This window comes from Sinocyclocheilus rhinocerous, unplaced genomic scaffold (genome assembly GCF_001515625.1).
Source record: "Sinocyclocheilus rhinocerous isolate Xijiao unplaced genomic scaffold, SAMN03320098_v1.1 scaffold19, whole genome shotgun sequence".
Classification (NCBI taxonomy): Eukaryota; Metazoa; Chordata; class Actinopteri; order Cypriniformes; family Cyprinidae; genus Sinocyclocheilus; species Sinocyclocheilus rhinocerous.
In genome coordinates, this window is record NW_015638975.1 from 494,221 (window position 1) to 512,958 (window position 18,738).

Here is an 18,738-nt window from a genome sequence, read left to right on the forward strand (position 1 = left end):
CTCATTCTCGTATGCTCCCTCCATTAAATAAAGAATTTCTCAAGAATCATTCTTCTTCTCCCCCCTCTGCCATCGGCCAACTGTGTTTCCATAGCAACAGACTAAAAGACTTGAATCCTCCGGCTCACACAGAATCAGTGGTGGCAGGCGCATTTCAGGGGCGACTGAACCTGTTGGTGTTTGATCTTGCAATGGTGCAGCAAATGCAAGTGAAACTAAACCAATGGGTGCATGTTACCATAATACATCCTAAACGCTGTGTGCATAACGCATAATGATATAATACATCATTCTGATAAATGAAACACCAGGGTGGAAATGACAAAGTGGCCTCACTGCTGTTTTCAAAGCATCCTGCAAATGGCTAAATGTGCTTTGTCTATATTAATAAGCTGAGCAGCATTTACTTTATTACATAAACACATGCTGCGCACGAAGATAATCATAGCAATGCAAATTGATGATTTGGAGAATCTATAATGACAGAAATCAATACACAAGAATGGAAGGCAGTACACACACACACACACACACACAAACATGGTAAAAATACACACTATATGACACAGGTACACATCTAATCCACTCTGCTTGTGCTCATACAGCTCATCGTAAATCAAAATTCCATCAATTGCCTCTGAGCTTTGATTTCTCCCATGACCTTCTGCATGTCTATGTAAAATGTATGACGGTTTGGAGCAATGGAACATCCTCAGGCATGTTTCTAAGCTTCATTTTAAACACTGAAATCCCAATAAATGATCACCAGCTCCACATACAGTAAGTCCTAAAGAAACAAAGGCTTTTAATAAAAGCATGTAGCAAGCTACATCTCAAAAGAACAGCATGTTCTACAGAGCAAGAGAAGTGCATTTAATATCCAGCCTTGTAATTCCCCGGCGTAAACAACAGTGTTTGGGCTAAAAGGGGTCTACGCTTAAATATACTTTAGGACTCCGATAGGCAGCGTGTCTCGGATCCATCTGACATTTGTGCAGCATTGTGTATGTTTGTGTTTAGTAGCATTTAGGGTTCGTTCTGGTGGCAGACAGGGCTGTAGAAGTAGGTGGTAGAGGGGGAGGGGTGATATCTGGCAGAACAACAGCTCACAATGACTGCGTTCCTCCCAGAGAGCAACATCTCACCAGACACAGCAGATATCACCTGTAACATATGCCTAGCAAAAGTGCATTAGCAGCTAATCTGGTGTGCTGGGAAGATGTTGTTTGTTTTCTTGCTTGTTTACCTGTTGTGCTTATTGCATTACAGCCAATGCAATGCAAGGCATCTGTGTGTAAGAGTTGTTGTTCTATTTTTATTGATTTTCGGTTCTGAAGAGGAAATTGGACACAGTTATTGAGATATTAAATATATGCCTGCCCCCAGATACTGAATGAGTGGTTTGTATGCTGCGCCAGCGAGGTCCTAATTCACTGCTGGGAGTCTTTCAGAACCAAACTAGCCATCAGACTAAATCAAGCACATTGGATGAAGAATGAACGTTGTGAGATTTCAAAATATTCAGAACAGATTTTTATTTCCAGGAAATATGACTTGGCAGCTGTTGACAGTAAGAGAAACATAAGAAAATAAAGAAAAAACAAATTTTTTTTTTCAGTTACGGTTTTTCAGTTTGTTTCGCTAACAAAAATAATTTCAAACAAAGCAAAATTAACCTGTAAATTTTATATATAAATAATATTATAAATAAATTAACTTGTAAATATAGTGGCTGCATCCAAAATCAAAAAATACAGTAGTAGGCGAAAAACAGTATGTAAACTAAATAGTACGTCTGAATACACAGTAATCATAAATAATAGTCAAAAAGTCCCAAAATTACCTACTATTTCCGGCAAGATTCTGAAAGGCGCATCCAGTAGACACTTTACTATCCCATGAGGCCACAGGAGAGGATTTGTGAATGGCAATGAAGCAACCGAACTTGGTGAGGAATGGAGTACGCCTAGACTGTTCATACTACACTCATTCAAACTATCAAAGTCCCTTTAAGGCAAGTCATGTCACTCGGCGGCCATCTTTGAAATGCCTCTCAAGCATGCAAGTGCAGCTCCTATCTCTTTGAATGGGGAAACATCAAATTCTCCAAAATTGGTCGCCAAGCTTACAATTCAATTTTATATTTGAAATCACCAATGAAATCTGACAACACCTGTATCATAAATGTTGTTTATTTTGCTCAAATAACGTTAAAAAAAAACTTATTTTCAGGCTAGATCAGCCAGTGCGCATGCACAGTCCTAGGCGCAGTCTTTGATACTATATAGACGATACTTTTTAAATGGTCACTAAGTAATTGCTTATTCAAAAGAAGTACCTACTGGAAGTACCGCATTCAGCCAATAACTTGTTTCATTCCTGAATAAATCGGTTGAGCCGCCACCTACTGGTGAAAAGACGTAACCTGCAGACTCACCATGGATCACGTAAACACGGACAAGCAGAGTGATAAAAACTAGGTGTCTATTCAAGGCATGTAAATATGTACATGTCTTTAAATATGACTCAGTACATTGTCAAAACAGTTATTAAACATTCATGAAAGCATCCAGTCATGAAACCTGTGAGAAAAAAAATGGCTGATACTATTTGACAAAAGCCAGAGGAGAGCAGGTCAACGATTCATCCTCTCATGTCTCTCAGTGAGCATCCCAACCCGATCTCTTCCTCAGCCACAGTAGGCTGTTCTAAAATATTGATCCGTGTTCTTTTGTCCCACATAATTTAGAAGCTATTCTGCATTTAAAGACAGATGAAGGAGTCGGTGGTTTGCTCTGAATAATTAATCGTGGCCTCTGTTTAAGTCCAGAGTTCTGGATCTCTCCTCAGAGAGCATTTTTTTCTTTCCTGAAAAAGCTGCTGTAATGGAACAAACACTGGTGTGTAATGATGCCAGACATTTTTTTTAAATGGAAACTTTTGCATATAGCTTTCATCCACTTAAAATTCTGCAGTCATCTATCTATCCAGCCCTCCCTTGACATGAGGATGGTGATGTGTTGATCCCAATTGGAGGCTGTCTTTGGAAGTGATACATGATTGATGCCAGTTAGGCTCTGTGAGTTAGCTGAGACAGACATGACTACCCATACATTCAAATATTCCTCTTATTTTTATCTTCTTTCTCCTTCTCTTTCTTACACACACACACACACACACACTAGCAGTCCATTTCTTTCCCACACACATCATCTGTCTTAGCTTCTCACATTTTTTCATCTTCTTCAACTCTCTGATGACCATTTGTAGTTTTGCAAATTAGCTTGGCACACACATCCCTATTCCTACAAAAGGGAATTTTCCTCTCTTCCATTAAGCTCAGGCTATAAGCCAAGATTCCCCACACTTCTAACACAAAAGTGATTTTCTTTCTAGTCAGAAATACTCTATTTGTCTTGAGGGAATACCACAAAGTAAACCATCAGGGGTGGATAAAGTGGAACAGGAAGAGATTTGGCCATCAAAAGAAGCTAATCAGCTGTTCCCAGATGAACCTGTGAGGATCTGCCAATATAAAACTCTTCTTCAAGTGAATTACAATACTGATCAAAAGTTTGGGGTCTTCAGTGTTACATAATCCAGTAAAAACCATTCTAATATAGTGATTTGGTGCTCAAAAACATTCCTTGTTATTATAAATGTTGAAAAGGGTTATGCTGCTTAATATTTTTGTAAAAAGAACCATGATGCATTTTTCAGTTGTCTTTGATCAACAGAAAGTTCAAAAGAACAGCTTTTTTTTTTTTACAATGTCAAAGTCTTTTCTGTCACTTTTGACCAATTTAACTCACCCTTGCTGAATAAAAAAATCTTTCCGACACCAAACTTTTGAATGGTAATGCACAAAAAACAAATGATTTATGAAGCAATTCGTGCTAATGGTGTGAGAAACAAAAAACGGCTGCATAAGCCATTTAATTGATTTGTATTCACGCCTGGAAAATAAAAATCCAATTTCGTCAGAAACTCTATTTCCACACTCATTCATTCTCAGCATGTGTACCATATGCTGCATAATGTATAAGATGATTCAGGGATGTTATGATCATAATAACACAGCTTCCTCTTTAAATGATTGATCTTTATCAACCAAATAAATACTCCCAGCTAGGCACGGGTGACATATTCCCCATTCCATCATTAGTTTTATGACCGGTCATCTGTAGCTTGAGCAGACCTGGATTAGATGTTAGACAGGCTTTAAATTTCCCTGGCCATCAGCCCCATCTACATCCTTGACATCAATAATGAATTAACTTATGTGAACTGCAGTGAGACCATTTCTAAATTTAGCTATATACAGTCTCCTCACGTACGGGCCGCCATCAGGCTGTCACTGTAGGGTTGCCCCTCTATCAAAATACTCATACACCTGTACAAATACACACACAGCCACATACGGACACACTCTCTCTTGGTCGATGTTGCAATTACATGTCAACAGGAAAAAATTGCTCCAACAAAGGCGGTGGCAGTTGCCAAAGCTCAGGGGAGGAGAGGTTAATTACTCCACAAATGGCTAAAGCAAATGACTAAAGACTACATCAAGCACCTAGGTAGCCCTAAGAGAAAAGAAAGAGTAGCCATCTGTATAAAAGCAATCATATGTACAGGTGTTGGTATGCCCTATTAAGGGGGGCTGCAGTCACCCGTCTTTAATATTAGACCCTTAAATATCTTAAAAATCTGTGGTTTGTGAGGTCTCTTTTCATGTGTACTAAAAGCAGCAGCTACAGTAAGCCATCTGAGGTCAATTCACTCTGAATCCTCTCTTTACCATGCAGTTCATTACATTAAGTATTATCTTTAGGCATATGCTGCTGCGCCACACACAGCTGTTATAAATATCTCTCATCCGAACATTCTCTGTTTCAATGAAATCACAAAATGAAATGCAACCAAATACACCGTTACTGATACACTGCTACCTTACAATTTATGAATTGGAATTTCAACTGAATTGAAGTTAAATTGGAAAATTAGAATTCGAATTGGAATGAAAGAAAGTGGAATTCAACACAGCTAATGCATTCTCTGTTCTTTATACTTTAGAGACTTCTTTTGCTTCAAAATAAAAAATTAAACAGATAATTGTTACTTTATCTCACAGTTCTGACTTTTTTCTTGCAGTTCTGAGTTTATCTTTCTCAATTCTGACTTTTCTCCTCATAATTCTGAGAATTAAACTGCATCCAATTCTGAGAATTGTGAGAAAAGTCAAACTTGTGAGATAGAAGTCACAGTTACCTTTCTTTTTATTTTATTCCTTGGTGCAAACAAGCCTGACACAATTATCTATTAATTATCACAATTATCTATTAATATCTAAAAAAAAATTGCTCACTACTGTGATATTTATATCTCGCAATTCCAAGTTTATATCTCACAAATCAATCAATCAATCAATCAATCTATCTTTCTATCTACACTGTTAGACATTTCTGTAATTTCTACAGTTATTTACTGTATATCACCCAGTATAATACTGCAAATTCGCTTTACAGTAAATAAATGTAATACCCTTTGCATCATGGGAATTTTCTGTGACGTCAAACCCCACATACAGTGACTTACTGTATTTTTAAAATTGCTGTATACTACTGTATTTGCCGTAATGGCCTCTGTGGCGCCATTCCATTGAGGTTGTTTTATATTCCTCATTTCTTACATTTGGATTGACAAGATTTGCCCTGCACCGTGTCTACAACGTCACAACAGCTTGGGACAGACTATACTGGCCATGTTACAACGCTTGTAATGATTGACAAATAAGTTTGCCCTTCGTGCCAGTAACAGCACGTGCGCTTGTAGTACTACTGTACGTCAGAAATATACCGGGGCATCAGTTTACGGTCCACATCCATTGTAGATAGTATCGCTGATTATAATGGGTTCTATATTGTCTTTTGTCGCGCCGTGCCTTTCGCATCCGAGGAAGACACGGAACCTTTTTTCTTTGAAACAAACACGGAACATTTTTTTCTTTGAAATGTCTAACAGTGTACCTAAGAGGGAGAGGCAGATGGTGAGTCTACTTCTCACATTTGGATTGACAAGATTTGATTTAGACCATGTCTACAATGCCGCAACAGCTTGGGACTGACTACATTGGATGTTACATCGCTTGTAATGATTGGAAAAGCCGTTTGTCCTTCGTGTCAGAAACCGCACGAGCGCTTGGAGTACATCTGTACATCAGAAATATACCGGGGCATTACTTTACTGTCCGCATCCACTGTTGAGTCGCGCCGCGCCACTCGCGTCCGAGGAAGACACGGAACCCACGGGGCAGCGCCACGGGTTTTGCCCGGGGATGAACCCGCGAGAGTGGAAGAGTTCCGGAGAACATCTGCACTGTGTGTCGATGCACCTTACGAGCGAATAAGACCAGTAAGCAAGGTAAAAAATATGTAAGATTCTTTGTTAGGATAAATCCAGATGATACAACATAATGCACTGCAAAATGTCCTAAGACAGAAGAAATGAAGATGCACTGTTCTAGCATTGGAAGACTGTATTTATAAGTGTTATACATGCAATGTTTTAAATAAAGAATTTGATATTTTGTAATTATTGTGTCTGTTTTAATTGCATGCCAGTATGTAGGGTAAAAATAAAATGAATTCTACATAAAAATTATAAAATCTAATGAAATATATTAAAATGAATTAATTACAGTAGTATACTGATGAATTGGGTTTTTACAGTAATTTGGGGTTTTTACAGTAATTGGGTTTTTACAGTAAATACAGTAAAAACAGTGTTGCCAGTAAGTTACTGAAAAAAACATTTGAAATGTCTAACAGTGTATCCATCTAGACAACTAGACATCTGGACATCTATCTAGACCAGTGGTCACCAACATGGTGCCCGAGGGCACCTGTTAGCCCGCATGGAGTCTCTGAGTCGCCCGCCAAGCACGTTCTATAAATAGCCTAAATTAGCTTCGGGCGATAAATGATATCATATCGAGATTATGATAACATTTATGTTAATAATAATGATGATAAACTCTGGACATTTTTACTCAAAATGGATTAATCTAACATTCTATCACACAACAGAAATAAATGTTACAGCAACCAGTCAGTGCATGTCGCTAATAAGTCTGCATGTTCTGTGTGTCTGTGTGAATGCGTGGAGTAGTTTCACCTGATACATAAACTCAAACACACGTGACTCGCGGTGTTTTCAGCGTCTGCGTCTCAATATATGAGGACATGAACACATGCACTTCATCGTCAGAGCTGCTCTGAGAGTCACTTCACCAGCGTTATGCAGTTTCATTTGAGAAGAAATACCGTCAAATACACGCTGAAACTAAAACTAACTGAAAGACCTTCACGACAAACCGTCAAAATAAAAGTCCGGTTTAACGTGAAATTATATGACTGAATATATTACTACTGTATACTACAATGGAATTCTCAAAGTAATAATAATATTATTTTTAAGGCATATCATACAACAAAGTAATTTTTTATTATTATTAATTTATACAGTTCTGTTGTGCAGCATCATGTCTGATAAAATAAAATAAAAAAATAAAAATGCAATGTTTTGTTGTAAATTGATTTTCATTTGATTACATTTTAAAAGATTGATTAAATTGTTAAAGTTTTATTAATTCATTACTCTAGACACCATTTTTTATGATAATCTGTACTGAATCATAAAAAAAATAATATCAAAGATATTTAAAAAAATGATATATAGAGAGATTATTTTATACCTTCAGGGAGCCCTCACTCACAAAAAGGTTGGAGACCCCTGATCTAGACATTTTTTCAAACTTTCAAGGCTTCGGCAAGCCAACATTTTAAGTTTGTCTTAAAAACGTTGCTTTTCTAGTTAAAAAATACATCCATACGTATTTATTTCAGTTTTAATTGTACGTCCTTACATTCAAATTCGAACAGCAAATCTGCATTCAAAATCAGAAACTGAAAAGACATTCTCAATTTAATTTTGAATGGAAAATCCTGCCTGGTACAGTGTTTGAGCTGGCATGTGAATGCCTGCATCTCTGTTGTAAGATAAAAAGTCATTTTGAGTCATAAATGTGATTTAAAACTAACGTCTGTGTCACAGCTCTCTTAAAACACTATATTACATTGCATTAGTGACACATTAGCATGACGTTGGATTTCCGTAACTGGCAGTATTGCTGCCAGAGAGACCTCCCCTTCCCCCACACGGCTCTCTTTTGTGAGTGCACATGAGATGACCAGGGCCAGGCAAGAGGCTTTCAGCTCACCACAGATTCACAGGGATATCATGGTTTTTAGGGCTTGAATCAAGCGGCTTACCCATTTAATTTGTGAGATTACTCCTCTAATTTCTCACTAAAATAAACCACTCAGCTCCGACATATGGAATGTTTTAAAGTTTTCTCCATGTGAAACCCCACTCGGATCGCATTAAACAATTGTGTTATGCTCTGGGTCACATGTACTACACTTTTACTGGCAGCTCATCTGTTAATGGTGTAGGATCTCGCACATGCAAATACAACATGTTCACTAACACATACACGCTGGCATATGCCTCTGGTGCTTAATAGCACAGCACCACTCCTCCACATCTCTGACGTCAGTGAGTTTTGCACATGCTCACGTGACTCACACTTTTGCTTTGCACATCACATGATCAAAGAGGTAATCTGATATCATCTGGCAGTGCGGAATATGAATGGGGACATGCCACCTCCTGCGCTGCTGTCTGTCAGCCTGCACTTCAGAGCTAAAGCATGAAAAATAAAATCTGTCCGATGAATTTTTCTCTGCTGCCTAATGAAATTTAAACAGCCTAATGTGACGCTCTGGGTCCTTGGGACTGTTAGTCTTGATGTCTGTAATCCCCACAGAATCATGATAATGTCTCTGCTAGTAAAGGAAGATAAAGACGATAGCGAATGCATGAAAATCGACACCTAAATACATTTTACGTTATTTAGTACTACAATGCAGGGTTACAAATGAACTCCACTTCACTGAAGTGTTTACTGTTGTCTTGGATCAATAAGAAGATCTTAAGGTAAACAGACTAATCGTTACTGATTGCTATGAACACGGTGATAGTCTAATGCTGAATAAAAGCGGTTAACTATTCATGGGCTTTGATGAAACGCAGACCTGATGGACTAGCGCGAGATAGAGTCAGTGAGCTGTGGCCCGTTAATACTAGCGAGGTCAGTACGTTTATGTCCAGAAGCCATTTTCCCCACTGCTCCATTTAATTTGGACATGTAGCCGTAAATTATAGAAAGTTGCGGTGCTATGTTATGCTATGAGTAAAAAATTGCTTGTTTTGATACAAGTGAACATCTCAAATGAAATAAAAAATTAGACGTTTGTGTTAAGTAAATCTCTGGAGGGAAGAAGAAGAAGAATGAATTTCCATCTACATCTATATTTAACAGCACCTTGGGACACAGAAACAGTGAGTACCCTGACAATGCAGTCATGATCAAACAGTTATTTTCAGGTTAAGATGGATTATTTTAAGATTACTTTAAAGAAACAGCTCGCCCAAAAATAAATGTTCTGTCATTATTTACTCACCCCAGTGTTGTTCCAAATCGAATGACTTTCTATTTTCCGCACACAAAAGGAGAAGTATATATGAAACTGCCACTGAACTGAGGCTTTCAAACTTTAAAAAGGATGCAAAAGCATCATAAAATAATTATAAAACACACTACATTCAAAGTTTTCTGTCCAAGTCACATGACAGCTTTGTGTGAGGAACATTATTCACTGAATTCTAAACTGAAATTCATTTCTCTCTTTAGGATGTTCAGTAGCATTGTCTGGTACTTAAAAAAAAAAAAAAAACTTGTTTTGAATCAAATTATATAATGAATCAATTGACCCAGTTCCCAGGTTGGATTATTTAGCTCTTAAATTCAATTTATTGACTCCATGATCTGTTCACAGCCGTTTACAGCCCACATGGACGGGCAACCAGCAAATAACTTAAATTTCAGTCTGTATGTCACCCAAAGCATATGAATGATGTCAGAAAACTTAAAACATAGTGCACAAGTCATATGGACCACTTATTTAATACTCTTATGATGCCTTTGCATACTTCAAAGGGGATACTTCTTAGTGTGTGGACACAACCACCCTACAATGATAAAAATCCATTCACATTTAAATCCCAAAAAAACTTAAACGGTCTCAATTATAGAGCCGTTTTGATTTTCTGAGCGGTATGACCCATGATTGCTGATGGACTGTCCCATGTTGGCATATTTCCACTCATTGCCAGTTGTGCGCTGTCCGGCATTTTCTCCTTGCTCATTCAAGCAGCTGTAGCAACAACAATGTCTCGTAAGCAAGGCAGGCGTTTCGTAGTTAAATGTAAAAGTGAGCATAAGAGTCTTCATTCTCTCCTGACATCAGAGCAACTGAGGATGCAGTGCATTAGCTTTGTTTTTGATGGTAATACACCACCAAATACACAAAAAACAGAGGGGTGGGGTGAGCAGTAGCTTATTAGCATTTAAAGAGACATGCACTGAAACGGCTCGCTGTTATTGACAAGGTAAAAAGATGTTGTTTTACATGACCATTGAGGAATTTTAACCAAAGTATGTTACAGACATTTAATGAAGAAAAAAAAACTAACACTTGCTTTCTAATCTTTTTGTATTCTATCTGTTTTCTTTTCATTTATTATACAATTAACAAAAGCAAAAAAGACCTCTAACACTAGCTTGCTCTATTCTTTTTCTATTATATCTGCTTTCTTTTATTTATTATTATTTAAAAAACCCTTGCTACGTGTACTGCGTTAAGCAAACTGAGACTTGTTATAGCACTTGTATATCATTGCTCTTTTGTTGATTTTGATTGCTTCCATTGTCCTCATTTGTAAGTCGCTTTGGATAAAAGCATCTGCTAAATGACTAAATGTAAATGTAAATGTACCAACTTGTGGAAAAGTTGACCCCTTTAAGTTTAAAGGCCTCAGTTCCATTCTTTGTAACCGCCTTTTAGGTTTGGAATGTCATAGGAGCGGGTAAATGATTGCAAAATGTTCATTTTTGGATGAAGTGCTACTTTAAGTGTCACTTTGCCACAATTTAAAAGAAATGCAGCGTTATGTCAAGACAGATTTGGCACTGGTGACATTGGCGTGCAGCAAAGGATGCATTTGATCTGCATCACAGTATCAGGATTACAGACCAGAAAATAAAAAAAACCACAGCTGTGATAGAGACATTTATATAGAGGCAACTGTAACTAATTTCTTCCCAAAACAGTCAAGCTAAGCGGATGACTCTCTCAGCACATGCTCAAGAGGTGTTCTCACTCTGCCTGTGAAAAACAAGAGACTGAATGACATAATCTCTGCATGCACTGTATCGACTCACATTGCAGTCCAGTAGATCTATACTGTCCAGGCTCTTGCTTCTGTGGATACGGCCCTTGATCCTGCGCAGTGATGGTTTGCCCTGACTCGCAGCCGCAGCAGGTGGCGTCGCAGCAGAGGCAGCGGGGGCATCTGAATCAGGTGGCACCCTGCAGTGGAGAGACATTAGCACATAATCATACGGCATGCTGGGATTATTAATGTCCAGTCAGACCAGATGCTACCTACATTTACACGCTTTTATCCACAGCGTCTTAGATTCAAGGTACTGTTCAAAAGTTTAGGGTATGCTGTTTTTAAAGAAATTTTAAATACTTTGAATTCAGTAAGGATGCATTCAATTCATCAAAACTGACAGTAAAGAAATGTATAATGCTACAAAAGATTTCTATTTTATATAAATGCTGTTCTTTTAAGTTTTAAGCTGTATCCGGCCAAAAATGTATGACAATTTCCACCAAAAACTTAAGCAGCACAATGTTTTTCAACATTTCAGCCGTTTCTTCAAATCAGCATATTAGAATGATTTCTGAATTATCATGTGACACTGAAGTAATGGCTGCTGAAAATTCAGCTTAGTCACCACATGAATACATTACACTACAAAACACTAAAAATAGAAAACTGTACTTTTAAATTGCAATAATATTCCACAATATTACTGTTTTTACTGTATTTATGATTACATAAATGCAGCCTTGATGTGCATAAAAGACATTATTCAAAGATATTAAAAACATCTTTCAAACAGGAAATATTTGAGCAGAATGTATGTTTTATCAGTTCATACATCTAACCCAGGGAATCTAACCCAGGACTAATTTTTGAGCTACTGCAAGGAACAAAGAGTTAGTTTAAGGCAAGCAATATTATATTCTTAAGATTTCACAGGGTAAATTAGGGACATCTTCTGCAATTTACGTGATGGAGCAAGAAATATACACATCAGAGTTTAGGTGTCGTCACTCGTCCCTGATTACCCTAATCCAACTAAAATCCAAGCTTATCATAAAAGGGTTTTACGTAACTCTACACTCACCACTAGGATAGACTGACTGTTTTTTTGTTAAGATTAGACTTTGTATAATGTGCCTGCATCAAAGATTCCAGAAGCATTTCTCTCACTTACACACATATGGATCTCTCTTCTCTCACAGGAGGTGTCTGCTAGCGTAAATTAGTGCAAGGAGCAATTAAACCCTCGGGATATATTGGCCATGATAGCTTTAATGCTCTCATAAAAATCGCTGTCTCCATAATTAGAGGTGCTTTCTAAGGCAAGCATCACTGTTACCGTTGCTCACATTTACGGTAAGGGATTTAAAAAAAAAACTAAACCCTAAGTAATTCATTTTGGGGCGTGAAAGCATCCAGCATGGTTTGTACTCAGGAGATGAACGATACCCCAAATCATGCATGAGGAGGAGTGTGCCATTACTTTTCAGTGATCTAAAAAAAATCTGTATCTAGAAACCAAATATCACAGAGACTGAGAGTACTAATTCTCTCTCCCACCTTTTCTCTGTTTGGGCTAAAATCCATAGGGCTACTGTAAGCAGGTGATCTCTAGGGAAAAGCCAGAGAGGGATTTGTTTTAGTCCTGTCACTGGGTGATTTATGTAACCCCAGTGGCCTTTAGGAATGAGTATCACCTTCGAGTTTGATTTTCCTGCTGCTGTCTCTTGTCAAACTGAAGAGACAAGAGAGCCTGAAGTGCACACCCACAGTGAGAACAGCAGAATTCTATTATGAAATCCTTAAAGGGGTCATATGATGCGATTTCAAGTTTTCCTTTCTCTTTGGAGTGTTACAAGCTCTTGGTGCATAAAGAAGATCTGTAAAGTTGCAAAAACTAAAGTCTCAAATCCAAAGAGATATTCTTTATAAAATAAGCTCAGTGTAAAGCACTGAAGATCCATCTTGTACAGGAGTCTATAGGTGCCTTGCAGTAAAATAAAAACAAATATTTGCCTGAAGCTATATAATTGGCTGATATCATACCTGAGATTCAAATAAATAATTAAATAAACTAATAAAATCAGATTTATGGGCAGCAGATTGACCCGCTTTCCACTATTTGATGACACACTGAGTAAATGAAATGAAAAAATTAAATATTAAAAAATAAAAACCACAAAAAAAATTAACGGATTAATGAGCATTTGATTGACTTGCTTTTCAGATGATACACAGAATAAAAAACTAAATAAATAAAACAAAAATAACCCTTGGTCCTGACAGAATCTTTTTAACACCCATGACATATCACGTTTTATATATATTGCATATTTTTGTTCACTTGTTTACACAGACAGCGCCACCATTATTTAAATTAACAGCATGTAAATATAATATAAAATGTGTTCGGTGACTGAACATGTGTGTCAGAACTTCTATTCCTGTTTAAGAGGGAATTTTTTTGTACAGAAAAAAAAGCTAAACCCAAGACTAAACCTGACCAAATAGGCCACTCCAATTGTGAATTTTCAGGATCCATCTTCCTCCATATCCTCCATAGCCAGTTTCTGTTCCCAAAGGGCAGACAGGCTGAGTGACAGTGGCCCTTCTGTCCACTTCCTCATTTTTACATGGTGGTCAGGCTGATACATGTGCTCTTTCACTCCCTGGCAGAACACACTCAACAATTCATTCCCCAAACCAGAGAGCAGTCTGGCCAAAGTGAGAGCCTTGGATCCCATTTGCTGCTGTGAATCCCTCTGATTGGCAGGCAGAGCACCAGAGCTGGGCTTCTCTCCTGTGACCTCCACACTGCCCACGATCCCTAGAGGATTTGCACTAAACCCAAGAGCACCGCATTCAATCTGGACCGGCTTCTGTTGCCACCAAGCTCACTCTCTCCCTTTTCTCATCTCTCTCTCACACACACACACTGTCTGTTATTCTGGGGACTCATTCACACACTGTACTAAGCAGAAGCTTAAACCCTCTGCAGTACAAGAGTGTAAGAATTTAACTAAACTCATAATGTAGTCACATAACAAGTATTTAGAAAACCATTCTAACAATTACCTCAAATATTTCTATAATATTTTAACATATAAATGTTAAATCATTTATTTTAGACATATAAAAGCTAATCATTGAATTTTGGAAATATGTTGTCTAAATATGATGCTTACTATTTTTCCACACATTATAAATGGGTCTGCAAAGGGGCTTCTTAATACTTGGGGGTCCCTGGCATAAAAAAGTTTGAAATGCCCTGGCTTTCTAAAACTCAGAATAACATGGAAAAGAACCCTTTTGTCGCTTGTTGCTTTATCATGTCTGGTCAAGACAAGGTGTAAAGTAAAACAAGACCAGAGAGCAGGTCCCCAAACAGGAGCAGAGATGGGTACAGTAAAAAAGGGCACAGTAAAATGCTGATCATTTATCACACTTTTTGAGGCTCTAGCATTATTGTGCAAAGTGAAAAATGTCTAAGCTGCAGCTATTTTTAGGCCAGGAAAATATTACATTTTGAAGTGTCCTTTCCTTGGCCCTTAAGGGTAATGCACTAAAATATTAAGCAGTCTGCCCTGTTTATCCACCCCTCTCAACTTCACAACAAACAAGAGCATTTCCTTCAAAAGGAAAAACACTCCTCACGACTCCTCTAAGAGGTGAGCTTCATGAATGTTACATGAAGTCTTGCCTAGAAATAGCAATTCTTCCAGCTCAGTGTGAGTGTTTTAAGAGGTCACTGGCACTGGGAGATCCTGCAAGCACTGATTACTGTACCACACACCCATTACACATTTAACAAATCATTTAATTGAAGTGTTCATTTTATAAATTATTATTAGATATAAAATAATATAATAAATAGTGCATGAATTTATAAAATTAACCTTTCAATTAAATAATTTGTTAAAATGATATTACTTATAAAAAATATATATTATTAAATACCATATTAATGAATTTGATGTATAATGCATTTTTAATATACTACTTTTGTACTATATTTAATATCATAAAAGTAAATAATATTTTATATTTTAAATATGTAATAATATATGAATTTATATATAATATATAAACTTCTAAACACACCGCGGTGTTTCGTTACTGAATGAATCCACGTTTTGGAAAAAAAAAATGAGTACACCAATGATTCAATGACTAATTCATATAGACAGTCACTTGCTTTGCTTCTGAATGAATCAACCGTTTGAACCAATCAGTTGAATGAATGACTGAATGACTCACTCATTAAGAAAGTGACTTGCTGCCACCTGCTGGTAGGGTTTTTAGTTTCATAAAGAATCATTTCATTTTTCTTAAAACCATTTATCTCAGCATAATTTATGTAATTCTATTTGCGTAAATGCATTCACGCCATCTCAGAACAGTCAGTGTAACTATACCCCAAAAAATCTATATTTTCTATTCTCTATTCTACTTTTTGTAATGTCTATTCAGTTTTTTTTCCCCCCATTTAACACAATAATGACTTCAAGTTATCTTTTGGGGGTTAATTTTCTCAGCCTAAACTGATATTGGATTATTCTTTAATTAATCAGCACATCATGAAATTAATAAGATAAAAAATTTGAATCACTTGACAACCCTAATATAAATAATTATTTAGATAAATCTACATATAATTAGATAGATTAATAACATATTTAAAGAAATAAAATTTAAATAAAGTGAGTAAAGAAAATAAATCCATTCAGTCTTTTTCTGCCATGAATCAACACAAGATGCTTATACGATGAGGTGAAACTAAATCTGACTGCCTCATTATCAATAGCAATATACTGATGCAGAATCACATTTATAGTCATTTGTGTATGTTAAAATAGCCCACTGCCGTCAGTGCCTATGGCCCCGTGGGCAGTGCGTTGACATGTAGCGTTGTTGCGCTTCGGGTGTCCCGAGTTCGAGTCCCGGCTCACGGACCTTTCCTGATCCTATCCCCATCTCTCTCTCTCTCACTTCACTTCCTGTCCACCTACTGTCCTATCTAAATAAAGACATAAAATGCCAAAAATAAATAAATAAATCCCACTGCCGAGGATGTGTGATCACTCGCACCATGCTCGGCATGCTCTAACAGAGGTGATTCACAATGTTACCATTTACTGTATTTTTAATCAAATAAGAGCTTCCTTAATGAACCTAAGAGACTTCTTTCAAAAACATTTTGAACGGTTGTATACATGCTGGACAGCATTTTAGTCTGACTTCACAAGATTCAGGTAAAATAAAAAGATAGATTATTACTTTTGTCTGACTAAAATCAAATTTCAAAGTTCATGTAAATGTACTTAGTTTCTGTGGAACATCTTGCATGATAGTCCTGTAGAAGAGTGTTATAGAAACAGGACACTTACTGCTGTTATGACTAAGCATTGTGTCACACCCTCAGGTTGCAGCTTCAGCTTGGTGACCAACTGCATGTTGTTTTTATCCTGCAGGTCAATATGGTGAGTACTATGAGTCAGCCCAGCTGAAAGCAGATCTGACTCAAGGATCAGAGGGGTCATACTCGTCCAGGCCAGCCCACAAGGAGCAAAAACTCTGAGGCCTTATGTTATCATCCCTCCCGGTGGGCTGTTTTTTTAAAGGAGTCATGACTAAGAAGTTAAGGTACAGGTTTAAAAGTCATAAAGTGGGACACTTTTAGAGGACAGTGTTGTGCTGTAGAGCTAAACAGATTAAAATCCTGACTATAACCAAATGGCTAATAGAGAGAAAAATTGTGTTGCATTAACTTTAAACAAATAGTTCACCCAAAAATAAATATAGACCTTAGTCAGGTTAGATGTTATATTGAATTTAACATGGATAAAAACAAGGCTGTAAAGGATTTACAGTCTTCATAATATCACACACTTTATTGTGCTCCTAGAGCAAATCATTTTTACAACTCACAACTCTTTTATGAGAGTTGTGAGAGATTTTGCCTATAGAATTTTTTTCCCCTAAAAGACTGTACATTTGGCATGCTGTTAAAGAACAGTACAATCCATTGAACGTAATGTACTTCTATCCATCACAGCCTTGTTTTCATTCCTGTCAAAAAGTAAATATGGCGCTAACATCTATTGAGTAAATTTTCAGCAAATTTTCATTTTTGGGTATCTATTCCTTTAACTAAATTATCATAATTGGGCACTTGAATTATGTTTAACTTCATTTAATGTTTTGTGAGGAAGGTTTGTGTTAATAACTCTCTACATCCAATTCCCAATCTCCACATTTCCCGCTCTTTTTTCTGCTTTACCCAATAGATCAATCCCAAATGTGATTACAGTGGCCAACTCACCGCCAACTTTAAGCAGAATCCCCCCTACAACCCCTCAAACACATAACCCTCCTTAAAAGACGTTCCACACGAGGAGGCTGTGGGGCGGCAGAGGAGCAAGAGCCGTAAGGCAGGGATGAGGCAGTAAACCCAGGGTAATCTGTCCCCCACAGTGCCATAAAGCATCTGAAAGGAGATTACAATCTCACGGCAGAGTGGAAAACGTGTGTGTCAAAAACAAACAGAGCTATTTTATCCTGACCACACATCTCTGAGACAATGACAATGTTGAGGACATGGAGAGCAATCAGTGTCAATCAGTGCTGAGATTTCCTCTCTGGTGCCTAGTGGAGTAACTGAAGCTCAGCGTTGTCAGTTTTGACACTCTGAATCTCTTTTTAAGTGTTTGCGCACTTTAAAAGTTGTATTTCAGTCTGACACAATCAATAAAATGTACTCTACTGTCTGTCTTCGGTTTTTGTGATATCAGACTTTAACAGACCTCACATAATGTGATTGTAGCTCGCCTTCATCCAGCATGCACACTGTAAAAAAAATTTTTTTTCGAAGTTACTTGCCACTTCTTTGTAATTATTAGTGAAATATACTAGCAATTTCTGAGTGGAAATTTTCAGTGTATGTGTGAATCGGACTACAATTTTTCACCACATTGCGCACTTATTTCAAAAGACAAGTGACACATGACATATCACTTAATTATACTGTTTGACTGAGTGTCCCAACAGGAAAACATGTACTTTTGTAACACTGGATAGTCTAGAGCTACATTCATTGTTTAATATAAAAAGGGCTCGGGTTCAAACTCGTTCCTTGGAAACTGAAATTGTTCCTTGGACAATAAAGTCTTGCTTTTGAGTTTCAAGTGACTTGAGGACCGGTAGATGATGGCTAAATCAAATTTAGAATTGCAGATTGGTGGTTTCTTGTTTTGGGGTTTATTTTTGTACCTACAATGATCATGTAATCATTAAAGGCAAAACATATTTTCTGGAAGTTGCAATTAAAATCCACTCTGCTCAACACTCAGTTTGGGGGTGTGATGCTTCTGGGTGAGTTCA

The 18,738-nt window shown here is 37.2% G+C and overlaps 1 protein-coding gene across 8 annotated transcripts in view; it reads right to left on the reverse strand.

Moving 5' to 3' along the window:
- Nucleotides 1-18,738, reverse strand: part of LOC107750483 (tight junction protein ZO-1-like) — a 145,667-nt gene that overhangs the window by 104,427 nt on the left and 22,502 nt on the right. For all 8 annotated transcript variants that reach the window (XM_016565854.1, XM_016565859.1, XM_016565856.1 and 5 more), the window contains one exon: nt 11,405-11,552. In XM_016565854.1, coding sequence (XP_016421340.1) covers nt 11,405-11,552 — 148 coding nt within the window. The remainder of the gene's footprint in view (nt 1-11,404; nt 11,553-18,738) is intronic.